This window comes from Gorilla gorilla, chromosome 2 (genome assembly GCF_029281585.2).
Source record: "Gorilla gorilla gorilla isolate KB3781 chromosome 2, NHGRI_mGorGor1-v2.1_pri, whole genome shotgun sequence".
Taxonomy (NCBI): domain Eukaryota; kingdom Metazoa; phylum Chordata; class Mammalia; order Primates; family Hominidae; genus Gorilla; species Gorilla gorilla.
In genome coordinates, this window is record NC_086017.1 from 70,518,172 (window position 1) to 70,539,736 (window position 21,565).

The 21,565-nt window shown below is 37.0% G+C and overlaps 2 protein-coding genes across 10 annotated transcripts in view; both read right to left on the bottom strand.

The window, feature by feature from the left end:
* Positions 1-21,565, bottom strand: part of FHIT (fragile histidine triad diadenosine triphosphatase) — a 1,510,123-nt gene that overhangs the window by 923,543 nt on the left and 565,015 nt on the right. The window lies entirely within an intron of this gene.
* On the bottom strand, positions 18,968-19,744 carry LOC101140340 (peptidyl-prolyl cis-trans isomerase A-like). The gene has a single exon (XM_055383492.2). The coding sequence runs from the start codon at positions 19,730-19,732 to the stop codon at positions 19,238-19,240; it is 495 nt and encodes a 164-aa protein (XP_055239467.1). The 5' UTR covers positions 19,733-19,744; the 3' UTR covers positions 18,968-19,237.

Here is a 21,565-nt window from a genome sequence, read left to right on the forward strand (position 1 = left end):
TATTATATAGAATAAATACATTGCCCACCTTCATTCATCCAGCAAGATGTACTGACTTTTCACTGTAGGCATGAACCTGAAGGGAATTAAAAATGAAGGATGGTCCTTGCTCTCACAAAAGCTGCCAAATTGGGTACACTCACTCAGTGCCTTCAAGGAACACATGGTCAGGTTTCTAGATTGTGCTTAACTAGATTGGGAGAGTGGATTACCCTCAGAATACCCTTGATAAAAGCTTTCAAAATTTTCCTTTACTCACAAAACCATGTTTTCAGGTAACCTAAACAGAAGTCCAATATATAAGATAGAATAATAGATAAAAGTATAAATTATTTGGTCAAATGAGGACTACTAGTGTTCTCAAAACACTACCCCACTTCCAAAATACACACACACACACACACACACACACACACACACACACACACAATTCCTGGAACTTTACAGAGTAGAGTTTCAAAATCACTGCAGCTGATGAGTTGATAAATAGAAAGAAGGTGTAACAGATAGGTACAAATGTAATATACTAAACACAATAGAATGTTAATGTTAGACACCAAGCGGTGGTTACACAGGGTGTTCAGTATAAAATTACTTCAGTTTTCATATATGTTTAATTTTTTCATAATATAATATTGAAAAAAAAATCCCGCTCTTGATTCCTATATCTGAAAGTTCTTAAAGTTTTAGTTGAGTAAACATTTAGAATTATTGGCCGGGTGCAGTGGCTCATGCCTGTAATCCCAGCATTTTGGGAGGCTGAGGCAAGTTGATCACCTGAGGTCAGGAGTTCGTGACCAGCCTGACCAACATGGTGAAACCCCATCTCTACTAAAAAAAAAAAAAAAATACAAAAATTAGCCGGGTGTAGTGGCAGGCACCTGTAATCCCAGCTACTTGGCAGGCTGAGGCAGCAGAATCACTTGAAACCAGGAGAAGAAGACTACAGGGAGCTGAGACCGTGCCATTGCACTCCATCCTGGGCAACAAGAGCAAAACTCTGTCTTGAAAAAAAAAATTGGAATTATTGTTTGTTCTTAATTGACCCCTTTATCATTATGACATGTCCCTCTTTATCTTTGGTAAACCTTCTTGTCTTAAAGTTTACTTTGTGTAATTGATGTAGCCACATTGGCTTTCTAAAAATTATTTCTATAACATATATTTGTATTCCTTTTACTTTTAACTCTTTGTGTTGTTGTATTTAAAGTGCATATGTTGTAGTCAGCATATTATTGGGTTTTATTTATTTTGTATCTTTCATGCGCGTCTGTGTGAAGAGACCACCAAATAGGCTTTGTGTGAGCAACATGGCTGTTTATTTCACCTGGGTGCAGGCGGGCTGAGTCCAAAAAGAGAGTCAGCGAAGGGAGATAAGGATGGGGCCGTTTTATAGGATTTGGGTAGATAAAGGAAAATTACAGTCAAAGGGGGTTTGTTCTCTGGCGGGCAGGAGTGGGGGTCGCAAGGTGCTCAGTGGGGGTGCTTTTTGAGCCAGGATGAGCTAGGAAAAGGACTTTCACTAGGTAATGTCATCACTTAAGGCAAGGACCAGCCATTTACACTTCTTTCGTGGTGGAATGTCATCAGTTAAGGTGGGGCAGGGCATATTCACTTCTTTTGTGATTCTTCAGTTACTTCGGGCCATCTGGGCGTATAGTGCAAGTCACAGGGGATGCGATGGCTTGGCTTGGGCTCAGAGGCCTGACAGTATCCATATTGACAATCTATGACTATTAATTGGGACATTTAGTCCATTTACATTTAATGTAATGATATAATTCAGTTTTAAGTCTACCATCTGAATATTTATGCCATCTTTTTCTGTTTCCTTCTTCCTTCTTTCTTGCCTTCTTTCTGTTAAAATGCATATTTCTAAAGTTTCCATCTTTATACCACTATTAGGGTTTTTAATTATACCTCTTTGTAGCATGTGTGTGTGTGTGTGTGTGTGTGTGTATGTGTGCATGCATGCTCTAGGACTAACAATATGCATCCTTATCAAAATCTACCTAAAATTAATATTATACCATCTCATGTAAAATATAAGAACCTGACATTTATTACTTCCTTGTCCATTACGCTGTCACGTTTTACTTCTATTTGCATTATAATCCTTTCAAAACATTGTCATGAGTTTTGCTTTAAATAGTAAGTTACCCCATAAGAGCTTAACAGAAAATAAAGAGGGTTTAAAAATATATATATTATTCCATATATTTACCATTTCTGTGCTCCTCATTCCTTCCTGTTAATCTGTTTCCATTTGCTATCACTTTCTTTTAGGCTGAAGAATTTGCTTTAGCATTTCTTATAATGCGGGTTGACTAGCAGTACATTTTCTTAGGTTTTGTTTATCTAAAACTTAGGTTTTGTTTATGCAGCCATAAAAAGGAATTAGATCATGTCCTTTGCAGGGGCATGGATAGAGCTGGAAGAGATCATCCTCAACAAGCTAACACAGGAACAGAAAACCAAACACTGCATGTTCTCACTCATAAGTGGGAGCTGACCAATGAGAACACATGGCCACAGGGAGGGAAACAACACACACTGGGGTCTGTCTGGGGTGGGATGGGGGGCAGCGGTGGGAGGGAGAGCATCAGGATAAATAGCTAATGCATGTGTGGCTTAATACCTAGGTGATGGTTTGATAGGTACAGCAAACCACCATGGCAAATGTTTACATATGTAACAAAGCTACACATCCTGCACACGTATCCCAGAATTTAAAATAAAATAAATTTAAATTCAAAAAAAGAATTTAAAAATGTCATTCTATTTGTCTTCTGGCTTGAATAGTTTTTATTTAGGAGTCTCAAATAACTCTTACTGTTGTTCTCCTATATGTAATGTCTCTCCACTCCTCCCATCCTCAGCAGCTTTTTTCGTTACTTTTGGATTTTTATCAGTTGGCTGTCATACGTCCAGGTATGGTTTTCTTTGTTTTTATCCTGCTTTGGTTTGCTAAACATCTTCAACCTGTAGTTTGATTTTTTCACTATATTTGGGAAAATTTGTTCCTTTTTTTAAACTATTTTTTTTCCTCCCTCATTCTCTCTATCCTCATTTCTGGACCTCAAATTGTACAAATGTTAGACTTCTCGCTTTTGCCCCACAGATCACTGAAGATTCATACATTTTTTCTATTTTTTCCTCCTGTTCTTCAGATCAGACAATTTCTACTGATCTGTCTTAAAGTTTCCTGATCTTTTCTGTAGTTTCTAATATGTTGCAAAGGCCATTGAGTAAACTTTTCATTTTGGAAATTATTATTTGCAGTTCTATAATATAGATTTGTTTCTTTTTTATAGTTTACATTTGTTTTTCTGAGATTTCCCATCTCTTCATTTTATGTCACCCATTTTATGTCAAGTCCTTGAATATACTTATCAAGTTATTTTAAATTCCTCATTTTCTAATTCTAATGTCTGAGTTATTTCAAAGTCTGTTTCTATTTATTGCTTTTTTCTGATTAATGGAGCTTCCTCTTCACACGTCCAGTAATTTTTTTGTTGTATGCTAAACACAGGGTGACACATTTAGGGAATCTGCATTATATTGTCTTCTTTATAGGGTACTGAGTTTTTTTCTGGCAGGAAATTACATTTCTAAAATATTCTCTTGAATCTTTCATTGTTAGAACTGGTCTAGTTCAATTTTGTCCTTAGTTGTAGAACACAGCCTTATGGTAGTGTACAGGTCTCACTCCTGAGGCTGGCCTTTCTGGGGTTTCAACTGAACGCCCAGGTTCTCAGGGAAATCTGCCCTCTCAGACTAAGAATTCCAACGTCTCCCATCTCTGGGCAACCACTAGTGTCTTTGTTCGGCTCTTGGTCCCACAGTGAACCCTCTCTGCTAGGCCTCATGGTGTCTTGCCCTGCTTATGCATAGTCAGTCCTTCAGACAATGACCTGCAAAGAAACCTCCATGTACACTACCTCCACATGCCCTACCTCATGCATCTCTCTTATTCGGTACCCTACTCTGCTAATTCCAGCCCCTCAGCAGCAACAAAGTACGAACTCTGCCTTATCAGTTCATTGAAACAAGCATGTAATTCTTGGCCCCACCTCCTTGCTATCCAGTCCAGTGAATGCACCCCTAGGCAGAAAGCCAAGGTGAATGCAAGGCTTGCCTCAGGGGTTTACCTTGTCTCAAGGGTCACAGCCCTGCATTGCCTGTTAGCCAATTTCTGAAAACAGTTGCCGCATACATTTTATCTAATTTTATAGTTATTCATGAAATGAGGTCAAGAATGATACCAGTTACCTCATTGTGGCTTGAAAACTAAAATGCTTTAGTATCTCTCTCCACTACCACCATCAACACTTGAACTTTACAAATGATCCTATTTATTCTACCACCTGCTACTAAATGATGAAAAATAATTATCAAGTGAGTTGCCGAGGCTTCCTGCTCTTACTTGTCTTACCATGTTCTCAGATATCTGACTGTTAGCTAATGTCTCTGCCCAGGAACAAAAGAGGCCAGAGAAGGAGAAAGAAGAAGCTCAAGTTCTCCCATATTCTCTCTTTTCAAAAGTTACGAAGAGTAGAAAATAGTTTAACAAGGAAGTTTAGAGATCACATGAAAATTGTAATGGGTCTGACTCACCAGCTTCCAATATCGTCATCACAACCAGCCCTTCCTTGGTGGTAATTTTGTATTGGTTGCACCTGATACCTAAGCAGTAGTCTGCTCTCTTTTGCAATAAATCACATCTGTCTCTATGATAGACTCTGACCTCAGCATACCAACAGCATGTTTTTTAATGACACTGGCTTGCAAATGCATCTGATTTGAAATAAACTTTCTTTGTATCATTTTTAGGTTCTGTACTTTTGAATAAAGGTGCAATCACAGCAAATCAAATTCTCAGAAGACTACAATAAGTAAACATTAAGCAGTGTTCCTTTTTGAAAGCAGGAGAGAGTATATGTTTAGGAATGTTCAAGGATTAGTCTGGTTCTTTTTTAAGTTTTTATTTATTGATTTTATCTTAACAGCAAAATACAATGTGTGGCTAGAGCCTTTAAATACAGATAAACAATCCAAACAAGCTGCAACTTACGTATATCATTCTTCTAAGATCACCTCAGAAAAGAGAAGGTGGCTCCCAACTTGTCCCAAGTTAAATACATTTAAGAGAAGCAAATGGGAATAGCAGCTACAGCTGAGGGTCAGAGCAATTCCAGGCATCGGATGCTCCCTTTGAGGTTGCTGAGATGTTTCCAAATGGTTCCTGTATCTGCATGGCCAAAGTGGTATAATTTGTTTTCTTAGCTTTTTCAATCTCTCTGCATATTAGATCACAATTTTAGCTCAAGTTTATTTTTGTTGTGTGTATTTGACAATCCTTTGGTGGTGTGGAACTTAAATCATCACTTCCCAGAGCAAGAAAACAAAGGCTGACACTTCTGATATAGAAGGCTGCAATTTGGAAAGGACGATGGTTGGAAGGGCAGGTGGATGATTGGGACCACCACTAGGTTTATTCTTTATTTGTTCAACATGTTTTCATTAAATTAGGGTACAGAGGTGGACAAGTCAGAAGCAGTCTCTCTCATTATGGAGTTTACAGTCTACCAGAGGTGAGAATGGAGGACTTAAAGGTAGACAAAAATGCCTAATGTGTCACCTAGAGAACACAACCAAAAATGAGTTACCCAACAACTTCATACAGCTGCTACCTGCAGTTAGTATGTACATGCCAGGTAAGCTAGGAAGAGGCCTACAGCCTCTCCTGGAAAATCTTGGGAGACCAAATAGGTTTTGATCTTGACCATTCCCTGAAAATCCTCATCTATAATCTTCAAATGCAAGAAGGAACCAGGAGGTGCCATTATGTTTCACCACAAGAACCATTTTTTTTAATTATTATTTTTTTCTTTTAGTGAGCATAATTTTTTCTTTGTTGTTGTTGTTGTTGTTTTTGAGACAGGGTCTCATAATATCACCTAGGCTGGAATGCCGTGGCGCCATCTCGGCTCACTACAACTTCCGCCTCCTGGGTTCAAGGGATCCTCTCACCTGAGCCTCCACAGTAGCTGGGATTACAGCCATGTGGCACCATGCCCAGCTAATTTTTGTATTTTTTTGGTAGAGATGGTGTTTTGCCATGTTGCCCAGGCTAGTCTCCAACTCCTGGGCTCAATTGATCTGCCAGCCTGGGCCTCCCAAAGTGTTTGGATTACAGGCGTGAGCCACTGTGCCCAGCCAATTTTTTAATTATGTAAATTAAAGGGGTACAAGTGCAGTTTTGTTATATGGATATACCGCATAGTGGTCAAGTCTGGGCTTTTAATGTAATCAACACCTAAATAGTGTACATTGTACTACCTCACTCCCCTCCCACCCTATCAACATTCTGAGTCTCCAGTGACTATTATTCTATACTTTATGTCTACATATACACATTATTTAGCTCCCACTTGTGAGGATATGTGGTATTTCACTACGTTTCTGAGTTTTTTCACTTAAGATAATGGCCTCCTATTCCATCCATGTTGTTGTAAAAGACATGTTTTCATTCATTTTCTGTGGCTGAATAGTATTCTATTATGTATACTTATATACACACACACATATACATAAATAAAATGTGCTGTATGTATATATGTGTATATGTATATACATGTGGTGTGTGTGTATATATGTGTATGTGTGTGTGTATATATATATATACATATGTATACACTTATATACACACACAGAGCACATTTTCTTTATTTAATCATCTTGATTTTTTGGAAGAGTTTCAGTAGGATGAGTATCAGTTCTTCTTTGCACATTTTGTAGAATTTGGCTATGAAGCCATCCAGTCCTGGGCATTTTAGGGGGAAGGTTTTAAAATTATTGATTCAATCTTACTATTCATTATTGGTCTGTTTAAGATTTCTATTTCTTTCTGGTTCAATCTTGGGCAGTCACATGTTTACAAGAATTTGTCAATTTCCTCCACATTATCTAGATTGTGAGTGTACACTTCTTCACAGTAGTCTCTGATCATCTTTTGTATTCCTATAGTATCATTTGTAATGTCTTCTTTTTCATTTCTGACTTTTATTTGGATCTTTTCTTGTTTAGTACAGCCAGAGGCTTATCAATTTTGTTCATCTTTTCAAAAAACCAACTTTTTGTTTAACTTATCCTTGGTATTGTTATCTTGGTTTTCATTTTCATTTTATTTTTATTTTTAACAACCAATTTATATCATTCAAACAGATAGAACTGCCTTGTGCTTGTTTTAGCCTTGTTTTCTGGTTACTAAAAGAAGACCTGAACCAGATACAAATTCACCATATTTTCCTTCAAGGACACTTCTCATAAAAGCTACTAATATGCATATTTTGGCATACAAAATCACATTTGCTAAATCTTTTTTCTCCTTAAATACAATTCTTTTTTCATCTAGCAACTGCGTGTTATTATAGAGGTCAATTCATTGGGTTATAAGAGAAAAGAAACACTTATTGAAGATTCAAAACATACATTCCATTATATATCGCTGTTCAATAGAATGCAAAATCAGCAAATATCACCCCTACAATTTGACCATGTAACTGATAGATTTTCCTGTAAGGAGTTACCAAAATGCCATCAAAATCTAGAGTTTGACAATTTCCAGGTCTTATCCTGACCTTCTCGATGCAAGTTGCACAAATGAAATCAGTTATCCAAGAGAAAAACTGGGATAGAAATAGGGGTTAATAGATTATGATCCTAAGTTGAAAAATGCAGAGCTCTCAGTTTCCAAGATTTACCATTTTCAAGTGTCCCTAATTTTGCCCCAAGAGTGGCTCCAGCCTGGGCATGACAGCTGGCTGTAATGGGGACAGATAGCTCTTTCTTTCTAAGAACAAGATTTACCATTTGTTTTGTCTGCTCTCTCCACAAGCTCTTCCTGAAACATATCAGTGGCATAATAAATATCATCTCGTTTTCCATCTTAAGGACTTTAGTACTCAAAGGTAACTGTTTTGAGTCCTTTAAAAAAAAAAAAACACGTGGTTTGCAAACTTTTGTCTGTAACATAACACCAAAGCCGTAGTAAAGTCAATGATAATAATAATAATAGGTACTTACTTGGGCTAGGTACTGTGCTAGGCTTCTTTTCATTCATTATCTCATTTAATATTCACAGTTCCTACGTGGCTTAGTATTTCTTGCAGACCCTTTAAATGCTTACATATAGAAATCTGCCCTACTATTTCAAGTATAGGCAGAAGTTGGCAATACAAGAAAAGACAAAGGCATAAGAATCTGTCCAATTGGACAAAACAACTTCAATCCTTAAAAAGTCCTACCCATTTTAGAAACAGGTCAATGAAGCTACCTGTTATGATTGTAGAAGTCATGTCTGCTTACTGCACCTAATTTGAGAATTACAGAAAAACATTTTTAAAAATCACATATTATTCTATCACTCAGAGATAAACATTGATAGTGTTTTGATAGTTCCCAGTCTTATTTATATATTTGCCTTCTTTTTTTGCTATTTGTTTAATTTTTAAACCAAGTTCAGATTATATAGCAATGCAATTTTCCCATATCATTAGATATAATTTTTGAAAGATTTTAAAACACTACCTTATGTTCCATAATTTATTTAACAATTTTGCAGTTTACTGACAGATAATTTAGAGTACTTAATTATTCTATAAATACTATACCAAAGTATAATAATGAATTTTTGCCTGCATCTCTATTTCTTTAAGAAAGATTTCTATAAATGAGACTAGATCAAAAAACATTAAAAAATTCTTTTTCTAGGGAGAATATCCCCATGCCCAATTCCACTACATTTGCCAACTAGTTGAAAATGATGGGTTTTTTTTTCATGTTTTAAATTGTTATATAATGGTATTAGATTGCATTCTTCTGAAAGTCATTTTTAAAACATCTTTACTCAACATGTATTTATAGTTATTCTTGTTACTATATGTTGTTTTTACTCATTCTTTTTTTGCTTTTTGAAAATCGTCTCTTAGTTGAATAATAATACTTATGTATTAGCTATTGGTGAACATGTACGTTTTCCTGAATTATCAAAAAGATACTATTGTAAGTATGTTGTGCACATTCCCCTTGGCACGTGGGCCATGGGAGTTGCATGTCTTCAACTATTCTGGATGATGCCACACTATATTCCACAGTGGCTGTACCAGTTTGCTCTGTGAATGATAATCTTCATTGCTTTACAACCTCTCCAACACCTAGAATTGTTAGATTTATTTTTCCCTTTAATTTTGACAATTGGATAGATGTAAAAAGCTATGCTGTGCTGATTTTAGAAGGCATTTCCTGATTACTTTTGCAGTTGTACATTATTTCATTCATTAATTGTCCATTTCTGTTGCTTCTCCAATTTATGTTTCTTCAGACCCCTTAGTTATTTTTCTATTGATTTTTATTTCTGATTACTTGTTTGTATTAACTCTTTTATATTTCATATTAATTTTCTACTATGAAACATTCTGCAAATACAGGCATAACCTGAATGATGTTGCCTCGATTAACATTTTCCTGGTAAAATGACTCTTGGTTTTGAAAATCCAAATTTCATCATCTATTTTTTTTTTGCCAATGTTCATGTAGCAAAACTTTAGATTTATAATACCAAACTCTGCAAAACTTTCAATAAAAGGAAATATAGGAAAATCATCAAGATGTTTTCAAAACATATTCAGTAGAACATCAGAATAATATATAGATATTTTGGAAAGCAAGCTGAGTGACAACACATGAAACACCCATTTCAGAAGTTGCTGATGCTAAAAGGCCATCATACCATCAGTGTGAGCCACACTTGGCCACCAGGCACTGGAGCACATTTCCCAGTGCCTTCCCCATTTCACTTTTTGCTTATTGTTGAAATCCCCAAATTGTTGAGAAAACACTGAAGACAATTGTAGAGAAGAAAACAAAACAAGTGAGAATAGCTACTACGTACAAAGCAAACATTTTATAACATGTTAATTGTAGAAGTCATCAAGGATATAATTTTTTTAAGTACAAGTGATTGAGGGTATAATTTTTTTAAGTACAGGCATACCTTGTTTTAATGCACTTTGTTTCATTGCACTTCACAGATAATGTGGTTTTACAAGTTGAAGGTTTGTGGCAACTCTGCATCTAGCAAGTCTATTGGCACCATTTTTCCAACAGCACGTGTTCATTTCATGTCTGTGTATCACAATTTGGTAATTCTCCCAATATTTCAAACTAATTCATTATTATTATGTCTGTTGTGGTGATCTGTGATCAGTGATCTTAGATGTTCCTATTGTAAGTGTTATGGGGCCCAATATAAGATGGTGAACTTTATCAATAAATGTTTGTGTGTGTTCTGACTGCTGCACTGACTAGCCGTTTTTCCCTCTCCTCAGGCTTCCCTATTCCCTGAGACACAACAAATTGAAATTAGTCCAACTAATAAGGAGACAACAGCTTCTAAGTGTTCAAATGAAAGGAAGAGTCCCATGTCTTTCCCTGTAGATCAAAAATTAGAAATGATTAAGCTTGGCGAGGAAGGCATGTCAAAAGCTGAGCTAGGATGAAAGCTAGGCCTCTTGCACCAAATAGCCAAGTTGTGAATGCAAAGGAAAAGTTCTTGAAGGAAATTAAAAGTGCTACTCCAATGAACACACAAATGATAAGAAAGTGAAACAGGCTTGTTGAGGATATGGGAAAGTTTGAGTGGTCTGGATAGAAGATCAAACCAGCCACAACATTCCCTTAACCCAAGGCTTAAACCAGAGAAAGGCCCTAACTATATTCAATTCTATGAAGGCTAAAAGAGGTAAAGAAGCTGCAGAAGAAAAGTTTGAAGATAGCAGAGGCTGATTCATGAGGTTCAAGGAGAGAAGCCATCTCCAGAACATAAAAGGCAAAGCAGGAAGTGCTTATATAGATGCTGCAGCAAGTTATCCAGAAGATCTAGCTAAGATAACTAATGAAGGTGGCTACACTAAACAGCAGATTTTTTTTTTTTTTTTTTTGAAATGTAGTCTCATTCTGTCTCCAGGGCTGGAGTGCAATGGCACGATCTCAGCTCACTGCAACCTCCGCCTCCTGGGTTCAAGCAATTCTCCTGCCTGCCTCAGCCTCCCAAGTAGCTGGGATTACAGGTGCCCACCACTACGCCCTGCTAATTTTTTGTATTTTTAGTAGAGACACGGTTTCCCCATGTTGGCTAGGCTGGTCTCGAACTCCTGACCTCATTATTTGCCTGCCTCGGCCTCCCAAAATGCTGGGATTACAGGGGTAAGCCACCACGCCCGGCCAAAGGCAGATTTTCAAGAGAGATGAAACAGCCCTCTGTTGGAATAAGATGCCATCTAGGATTTTCCTAGCTAGAGAGGAGAAGTCAATACCTGGCTTCAAATCTTCAAAGAATAGGCTGATTCTTTTGTTAGCTGCTAACGCAGCTAGTGACTTTAAGTTGAAGCCAATGCTCATTGACCATTCTGAAAATGCTAAGGCCCTTAAGAATGATACTACACCAACTCTTCGTGTTCTCTGAAAAGAAACAAGAAAGCCTGGATGACAGTACATCTGTTTTTAGTATGGTTTACTGAATATTTTAAGCCCTCTCTTGAGACCTATTGCTCAGAAAAAAGATTCCTTTCAAAATATTACTGCTCACTGAAAATGTACCTGGTCACCCAAGAGTTCTGATGGAGATGTAAAAGGAAATGAATGTTGTTTTCATGCCTGCCAACACAGCATCCATTCTGCAGCCCATGGGTGAAGGAGTAATTTTGACTTTCAAGTCTCATTATTTAAGAAATACATTTGTAAGACTATACATAGTGATTTATCAGATTGATCTGGGCAAAGTAAAATGAAAACCTTCTGGAAAGGATTCACCATTCTGGATGTCATTGAGAACATTCATGATTTATTGGAGGACAACAAAGTATTAACATGAAAAGGTGTTTGGGAGAAGTTGATTCCAACTCTCATGGATGACTTTGAGGGGTTCAAGACTTCAGTGGAGGAAGGAGCTGAAGATGTGGAAGAAATAGTGACAACTAGAATCAGAAGTAAAGCTTGAAGATGTGACTGAATTACTGTAATTTTACAATAAAACTTGAACGAGTGAGGAGTTGCTTCTTATGGGTAAGCAAAGAAAAGGATTTCTTGAGGTAAAATCTACTCCTGAAGAAGATGTTATGAACATTGTTGAAATGACAACAAAAGCTTTAGAATATTACATAAACTTAGTTGATAAAGAAGGGTTGGAGAGGATTCACTCATTTGGAAAGGAGTTTTATTATGGGTAAAATGCTGGCAAACAGTGCTGTATGCAACAGAGAAGTCATTCGTGAAAGCAAGAAGCCACTGATGTTGAAAACTTTACTGTTTTCTTACTTTAAGAAATTGCCACAGCCACTTCTGCCCTCAACAACCACCAGTCTGATCAGTCGGCAGCCATAAATATCAAGGCAAGACCCTCCACCAGCAGAGAGATTATGACTTACTGAAGGCTCAAATGACCACCAGTATTTTTAGCAAAAAAAAATTTTAAATTAAGATAACATATTTTTTTATAATGCTATTATTGCATACTAGACTACTATATACTGTAAACATAACTTTTATATTCACTGGGAAACAAAAAAGTTTGTGTGCCTTGTTTTATTGCAATATTCACTTTATTGTGATGGTCTGGAAGTGAACATGCAGTATCTCTGAGATATAGGTATGCCTGCATTCTAAGTCTCAGTGTGACATTATTGTTCTACTATGGTTATTTTACTGTGTTTTACTTACACTTCAAGAAATTCACTAGAGGGTTGGTTTGACATATAACACATTTTTTCCCATTTAAGTAATGGCAAACTGTCTCAAGGAAATCATTTTTAGGTAAAACATCTGATCATCAGGAATCAATTAGTAACATCAAACAAGGGGTGTCTATATTTTTTTCTCAGCATGTTCCTTACCTTTTCTTTGTTTGCTTGTTTGTTTGCTTTCTATTTTACATGTCTCATTTAATCCTGGAAAAATGCTATAAAGTAGCTAGTTGATTCTATCTTACAGATGAGGGCACTGAGATTCAGAGAGGTCAGTAGCTGGCTTTATTATCTTCTTCACTGTGGCTGCAATAAAAAATAACCACAAACTTTGTGGCTCTCACAGCTCTGGAGGCCAGAAGCCCAAAATTAAGATGTTTAAGAGCAAAGATCCATCCAGAGGCTCTAGGAGGGATTCCATTCCTTGCCACTTTCAGCTTCTGGTGGTTGATGGGACTCTTGTTATAGCATTTAGGGCTCCCAAAATAATCCAGGATGATTTCCTCATCTCAGGATCCTCAATTTAATCATATCTGCAAGGAGCATTTTTTTGCAAACAAGGTCACATTCACAAGCTCTAGAAATTTGATGTGGATACATTTGCAGAGCCAATATTCAACTTGGCACACTCACCGAAGGCCACATAGCAGAATACGGTGTCAAGTCCAGATATAGGAGTTCCAGACTCCAGAGTTCATGTTCTTTCCACTCCATGTGCGGTTTTCCATCACATTGTGTGACCTGTCATCTCCATCCCTCCTCACATCTCAGATTCCCTTAGTCTTCCCAACCTCAGAGTGAGGTTAATACTCTGTTCTGTCCGTGCCAGGGTCTCTTCCAAGGAGAGTATTCAAGGGCTGTGCCACCCCTTTACAAATTCCACTGCACATCCGTGACTTCCTTTCCAATACCCAGACAGTTTCCTGAGTCTAGTTCACAAACTAGATCACCAAAGCAACCTTTCTGGGAGTAAATATTACATCTTTCCCATTCATATTAGTTTCTCAAAAGTGCTCAAGAGCCTGAAGAATGACAGAAGAGAAATGCTAAAGATTGAAGGAGTTCAGAACACAATACTCCAAAATATGTTGCTGTAGTATATTGACTATTTTGAGCTTAAAGACACTTGGAAAAACAGCAGATATAAGAAATATACTCTGAGCTTTCTTCTTTCCTTAGAAACAGAAGATAACTTGTCCTCCCTATGCCAGAGGGAAAGTAGCGTTCTTATCATCAAAGACGAGAAGTTGATGCTGAGAGAAATCTGAACAAACACACCTTATTAAAGTAACCCTTATCTTCCTAGTTACTTCTCTACCCAATTAACCTCCCTAGCCCAAGCCCATTGGCTTTGTCACATACTCACACTTTTCTATTCCTTTCCCAATTCAGTACATAGGTGTTCAACTTTTAACTCTGTCTTTGGGTTTCATTTCCTTAAGAGGGCTCTTGTGCTCACATAAAAATTGAATGAATTAAATTTGTATGCTTTTCTCCTGCTGATCTGTCTTATGTCAATTCAATCCTCAGGCCCAGCTAAAAAACCCTAAGAGAGAAAATTTGGCCTCCCCTACAATGTCATCCTCTTTCTTTTTTCTGGACCTTCTGTCTGCTAGTACTTCACATACTAAAATGGACGGGAGAAAGAAAGCAACCATGTTATGTCTTCTGGATTGGCCTGGTACACTCAGTTTGAAGGTTACTCGAAGCCAGCTTGCTTTTTGTCAAGAGATTGCTTGATCTGGAGCCATATAGAAAATGGTGACATCTCCACCTTGTGACATATGGGCCAGTAAGGGTTTGCAAAGTTCCATTCTGCACACTTCTCTTCATTCTAAGAACGAGTATTCATTCCATTTAAACACATATTACCAGGAATTCAATCCAACCTCTCTTTTTACAGTCTACCTAGAATTACTATTATACTATTTACATACAATATGGAAACCTCATACATGTATGAATCTATTTACAAACTCCCTCTAAATTCAAGTTGTCATTGAAATTACATCTACCTGTATTATAAATCCCACAAAAATGATGCTATAGTTCTTACTTAAACAAACATACATATTCTTAAAACATTAGGAGGAAAAAATGGATTTTTATATTTATCTTACTATTTATGATTTCTTTCTTTATTTTTACATAAGGATCTGAGGTTTCATCTATTTTTTCTTGTCATCCCAAAGAACAAAGCATTTTTTACAGTGTAAGTTGGTCTGCTGGCAATAAATATTCTGTTTTTGTTTTTCTGAATGCAACTTTATTTTGACTCCGTTCCTGAAGTATGAGTATCTTTGGATATGGACTTCTGGATTGGATAGTCTCATCTCCTTTCAGCACATTGAAGATATTGTTTCATTGTCTTCTTGCTTTCATAGTTTTTGAAGGTAGGTTGGCAGTATTTAGCAGTGCAGTTTCGTGTATATACTGTGTTGTTTTTCTCCAGCTATTTTCAAGATAGTGTCTTGGGTTTTCAGCAATTTGATTACAATGTGCCTCAGCATCTTGAACGTGTACATTTATCTCTCACCAATTTTGGGAAGTGTGTGGGGCCACTGTTTCTTCAAATATTAGGTTGGCACAAAAGTAATTGTGCGTTTTGTAATGAAAAGTAATTGCAAAACCACGATTACTTTTGCACCAACCTAATATTTTTATGACCCATTCTCTATCACCTTTCCTTCTGGGGAACCAATTACTCATATGTTAAAAGAATTATCCCATAGGAACCTGAGGCTCTGGTTGCTTTTTTTTTTTAATCCTTTTTAAAAATACAATCTCTGTTCTTCATAGAGAAAATCTATATTGATATTATCAAATTCACTGACTGCTTTGGTCTGCCTGTGTATGTTTATTCCAAAGGTCAGCCAGAGATTTGAGCAGAATTTACACCAAAAATTTGTAATGCTCCTTTTCTGGCCCTCTTTTTAATGACATTCCTCCCTCACTTTCCAGTAGCTGGGGTTGCTCCAAACTCTGTGCCCTGGTTCATAAGGCCAGAAAGACTGAGCTTCCTACAGGAGTTTCAGCCACTCTGTGTGGCCCTACCTGTGGCTTGACCTCAGGATAATAGTCATAAGAAATTTAACCTATACTACTTCCAGGTGTCTTCAACCCCCTTCGAGAATCTTGCTGCCTTTGTTCATTCTTCAGATCCCTCAGAGAGTTTTGTTGTTGCTGTTGTTTGTGTTTTGTGAGGGTTTATAGACTACGTGGGAAGCAGAAATTGTTCTTTGGGATTTAACTTTTACAAAAATCACAAGCACTCATCTCATTTGTGGCAGTAAAAGTAATATTTACAACGTTAACGTTAAATAACATACCTTGCTACAGGTTTCCAGTAAATATCTTGTATTATGCTGCGTAAGCTCCTCCTATTTCTAGCTCATTAAATAAATATTATTTGCTTGTTGGTCTTATTTAACAGAAAAAAAGGAGTCTCTATTTATTAATTCATGAGTTTTGTTTTCCACAGATTGATTTTGTTACTCTCCTTTAATAATGAAAGTTCTCAGGGCTATTAATTTTCTGCTAAATACAGCTTTAGCCATTTAAAATATTGATACATAGAGTTCTTACTCTCCTAACAGTTTATTATATAGTTTCCTTTCCTATTTGAATCTGGAGTTTTTTAGAAAAAAAATTGGTTTCTGTTATCATTATTTCTCTTTTCCAAGCTACTGATTTTTGCATTTAAACTTTTGCTATTAATGTCTAGCTCTATTTCAGTGTAGGCAGAGCAAGGAGCCTGTTAACACTTTATATTTCATAATTTAATATGGTTTCTTTGAGATATAATATATGATCAATTTTTTTCTAAATGCTTCATGGCTCCTTAAAAAAGTGTATTGCTTATTTCTAGAGAACAAAATTTAATAAATATTTATTAAATCAGCTTTGTTAGATTATTAAAATACTCTATCAATTCTGTGTTTATTTGACCCATGAAAGATCAATAAAAGTGTATTAAAGTGTCATACAACAATTCTACTTCCACCAATTTTTCCTTATATTTCTAACAGCCTTTGTTTCATGTATTTTGAGACTGTTACCACGTCAATAAAAATTCAGAACTGCCTTATCTTCGTTGTGAAGTCTATCTTAAAGAAAATATAACCTTCTTGATTGCATTTAATATTTTTATAGCCTTTGATTCTATTTCATCTAAATATTGCCAAGATTACTTTTTTTTTATTTTGCTTCTGCCTAATAAATCTTGTCCATTCTATTGTTCTTTCTTTTTCAATCTAATGAGTTACTTTGTTTTAGGTATATTTCTTCTCAGTACCCTACAGTTAGATTTTGCTTTTTAGCTGAAATATACAGTTGTTGTATTTTAATAGACTAGTTTAATAAACATTTCACAATGAGATTCAGCTTTACACAATGCTTTCACGTTTATATTTGCTCTTTTCAACATATCAGGTACAGGGGAAATGCCATTCCTATGTTATGCATAAGGAAATTCAAAGCCAGATAGGTTAGATGCATTTCCCAAGGTCATTCAGGTAATATATGGCAGTGGCAAGACTTAATCAAAGGATGATAATACTAAGAAAATGGCTTTTTACAAACATATAATATCCCCTTACTGAACATCAATATTCAGATAGACTGGTCAAATTATGGGTTTTTTTGGTTTTTTTTTTTTTTAGACAGAGTTTCGCTCTTACTGCCCCGGCTGGAATGCAATGGTGCAATCTCAGCTCACTGCACCCTCCACCTCCTGGGTTCAAGTGATTCTCCCACCTCAGCCTCTTCAGTAGCTGGGATTACAGGCACTCACCACAAGGCCAGGCTAATTTTTGTATTTTTAGTAGAGTTGGGGTTTCTCCATATTGGCCAGGCTGGTCTCAAACTCCTGGCCCCAGGTGATCCACCCACCTCAGCCTCCCAAAGTGCTGGGATTACAGGTGTAAGCCCCCGTGTCCAGCCATGGTCAAATTATCTAATTTTTCTTCCACTGGGGGACTTTATACTATTTATTTTTATTGCCGTAAATGATATGTTTGTAACACTGTAATCTTATTTCATGCTTTGTGTAGTTTATGCTTTACTGTTTTTTCTTTGTTTTATATACTATTGGCCCTCCTTGTCTGTGGGTTCCACATCTGTGGATTCAACCAATCATGGATTGAAAATGCTCAGTGATATGGTTTGGCTCTCTGTCCCCACCCAAATCTCATCTTGTAGCTCCCATAATTCCCTCGTGTTGTGGGAGTGACTTGGTGGAAGATAATTGAATCATGGGGGGTGGGTCTTTCTCATGCTGTTCTCCTGATAGTGAATAAGTCTCACAAGATGTGATGGTTTTAAAAACAGGAGTTTCCCTGCACAAGCTCTCTCTTTTTGCCTGCTGCCATCCACATAAGATGTGACTTGCTCCTCCTTGCCTTTCACCTTCTGCCATGATTGTGAGGCCTCCCCAGCCACGTGGAACTGCAAGTCCAATAAACGTCTTTGTTTGTAAATTGCCCAGTCTCAGGTATGTCTTTATCAGCAGCAGTAAAAAGGACTAATACACTCAGGAAAAAAAAATGGCATCTATACTGAATATGTACAGACATTTTATTATCATTATTCCCTAAACAATACAACTATTTATATAGCATTTACACTGCATTAGGTATTATAAGTAGTCTAGAGATAATTTAAAGTAGTCTGTAGGTTACATGCAAATATTATGCCATTTTATTCCAGGGACTTGAGCATCCACAAATTTTGGTATCTGGAAGCAATCCTTCACAGATACCAAGGGACGACAGTACTTGGTGATTTAGATCAGGCTGCACCTTCTTTTCTCTCTCCATTGATTTGGAAGTCATGCATCCCACTTTTGTTTCTAATAGTGGCACCTGGTATATCAAAAAGAATATTAATATTTGTTGAACGAATACATTTTAAAACTTTCAAATATTTAGAATATTTGAGTCTACCCCTAGAAAAATGAGAATTTATCACAAATTTATTTCTGGACCTTGTAAATATGATCCTGGGTTTCTTACTGCTTAGTGTTAAATATTAAGGTATTAAATATTTAATGCTTATTAAAGCATTATTTTGTGTGACATATTTTCTCTTTCAAAAGCATAGTTTTACATTTGCATTCAGTATTATAATTAAAGTTACAATCACTTAAATCTCACTTTTTGTTAACTTGGTTTAATTATTAACAACCAGCCACTTCTCTGTTACTGAATTCTTTTGTTGTTGTTGTGGTTGTTATTTAGTTTTTATTTCATAATCATAAACTTAACTCTGCAATCCAGCTAAGCATGGGAGGGAACAAGGAAAACATGGAACCCAAAGGGAACTGCAGTGAAAGCACAAAGATTCTAGGATACTGCGAGCAAATGGGGTGGAGGGGTGCTCCCCTGAGCAACAGAAGAAATGGTCTGGTGGTTAAGATAAAACACAAGTCAAACTTATTAGAGCTGTCCACAGTCAGCAATGGTGACCTTCTTGCTGGTCTTGCCATTCCTGAACACAAAGCGCTCCATGGCCTCCACAATATTCATGCCTTCTTTCACCCTGCCAAAGACCACTTGCTTGCCATCCAACCACTTGGTCTTGGCAGGGCACATGAAAAACTGGGAACCATTTGCGTTGGGTCCAGCATTTGCCATGGACAGGATGCCAGGACCTGTATGCTTCAGGATGAAGTTCTCGTCATCAAATTTCTCCCTGTAGAGGGACTTGCTACCAGTGCCATTATGGCATGTGAAGTCACCACCCTGACATACAAACCCTGGAATAATTCTGTGAAAGCAGCAACCCTCATAACCAAATCCTTTTTCTCCAGTGCTCAGAGCATGAAAATTTTCTGCTGTCTTTGGAAGCTTGTCTGCAAACAGCTCAAAGGAGACGCAGCCCAAGGGCTCGCTATTGACAGCAATGTCGAAGAACACAGTGGGGTTGACCATAGCTGGTAATACGGGGCTCCCAGTGGCAGCACCATCTGTGAAGTCTCTGTTACTGAATTCTTAACTTCAATTTCTCTCTCAGTTACCTGGGCAGTGCTTCCTAAATGTTAGTATGTTTAAGAATCTCCTAGAGAGACTGTTAATGCACAGATTGCTACAGTTCATCCAGAGTCCTAAAGGTTCTAAGCAGTAGGTTTTATAGCAATATTTTGTACCATATAGTGTGGCCAAAAAAAAAAAATCTGATTTTTTGCTCCTTTATAAGGCTAACTGTTTTGTTTGCCTGTGTGTGTGAAGGATTTTTTTTACTTTATTCTTTAAAAAATTACCAAGTTGAAATGATATAAAACCCTTTTCATTAATGTTGCCTGGAGTATGGAAAGTCCCTTCAATTTTTGTTTTTTGGTATCGGGTTTTGTTTTTTGTTTGTTCGTTGTGCTCCGAAGAGCTTTTATTAATCTTTCACTACTATTTGTGTTCTAATTGCTTCTGCCTCAAGAACATCTGTGATTCTTACTTTGGTTCTGGGTGTTCAAGTCTATGATCTCTATTTTCTATATTTTTAATCCTCTCTTTTGTTATTTTAATTTTTATTGCACCTGTTCATTTCAACAGAAATTATCAATTTTTTTCCCCCCTTGATTTTTTCTTTTTCTTTTTTTTTCTTGAGACAGGGTCTCTGTCATCCAGGCTGGAGGGCAATGGCACAGCCACAGCTCACTGCAGCCTCCACCTCCCCAGGCTCAGGTGATCTACCCACCTCAGCCTCCCAAGTAGCTGGGACTGCAGGTGTGTGCCACCACACCTGGCTAATTTTTGCCTTTTTTGAAGTGACAGGTTTACATGTTGCCCAGGCTGGTCTCAAACTCCTGGGCTTGAGCAATCTGCCTGCATTGTCTCCCAAAGTGCTGAGATTACAGGCTTGAGGTACCACACCTGGCCATGAGTTTTTTTTTAATAGTGATTTCTTTTCAGCTTCCGACACAGACTTCAATTGTGTTATGACATTCTGGTCTCTTTACAATATTTTCTTGACTAATCCATCTCCTTTTCCAAATAATCCTACTTTTTATAATCTAAACTTATTCTCTCATTTCACTTTCTGCTTCCTGATGCTGTTGAGGATGACAAAAAATCCCTTCAGATTTCTGCGACACATCATCTTGGGAGGTCAACATTTACTCTGAGTCTCTGAGATACTGTTCCCTTTTCCTTGTCCATAATGATTTCTTTTTATTTTAGTTCATCATGAAAGAGACAGTGTTTGCCAAGAAAGAGATGAAGATTGTCTTTATGTGTCACTTAAACATAAATCTCTTACAGCTAAATGACATGTTGGTTTACAAAACTTATATCCTAATTTCCATCCTCTAGCAGGTTTTCCACCTAGCATACCTGTTGGGATTGGCATGGACTCTTCTTGTATCACTACCTGCATCTGTGTTATGAAAAACAACAATCCCCAAGGCCCTCGTAGTTTCAGCATAGATATAGTGCTTTAACTGTGACAGATCCTGACAAATATATTTCCAAAAATATTACTGCCCTATTTAGTAAGCAGGATAATGGCCTTCCAAAGGTGTCTACATCCTAGTCCCTAAAATCTGTGAATGTGTTAGATTACATGGCAAAGGAAAATTAATGTAGCAGATAGAATTAAGTTTGCTAATCGTCTGACCTGAAAACAGGGAGATTATCCTCCAGTACCAGGGTGGGACCAATGTAATCACGAGGGTCATTAAATCTCAAAAACGGAAGTAGAAGAGTCAGAGCAATGCAATAGGAAAAAGAGTTGACTCGCCATTGCTGATGTTGAAGATGAAAGGGGGCCAC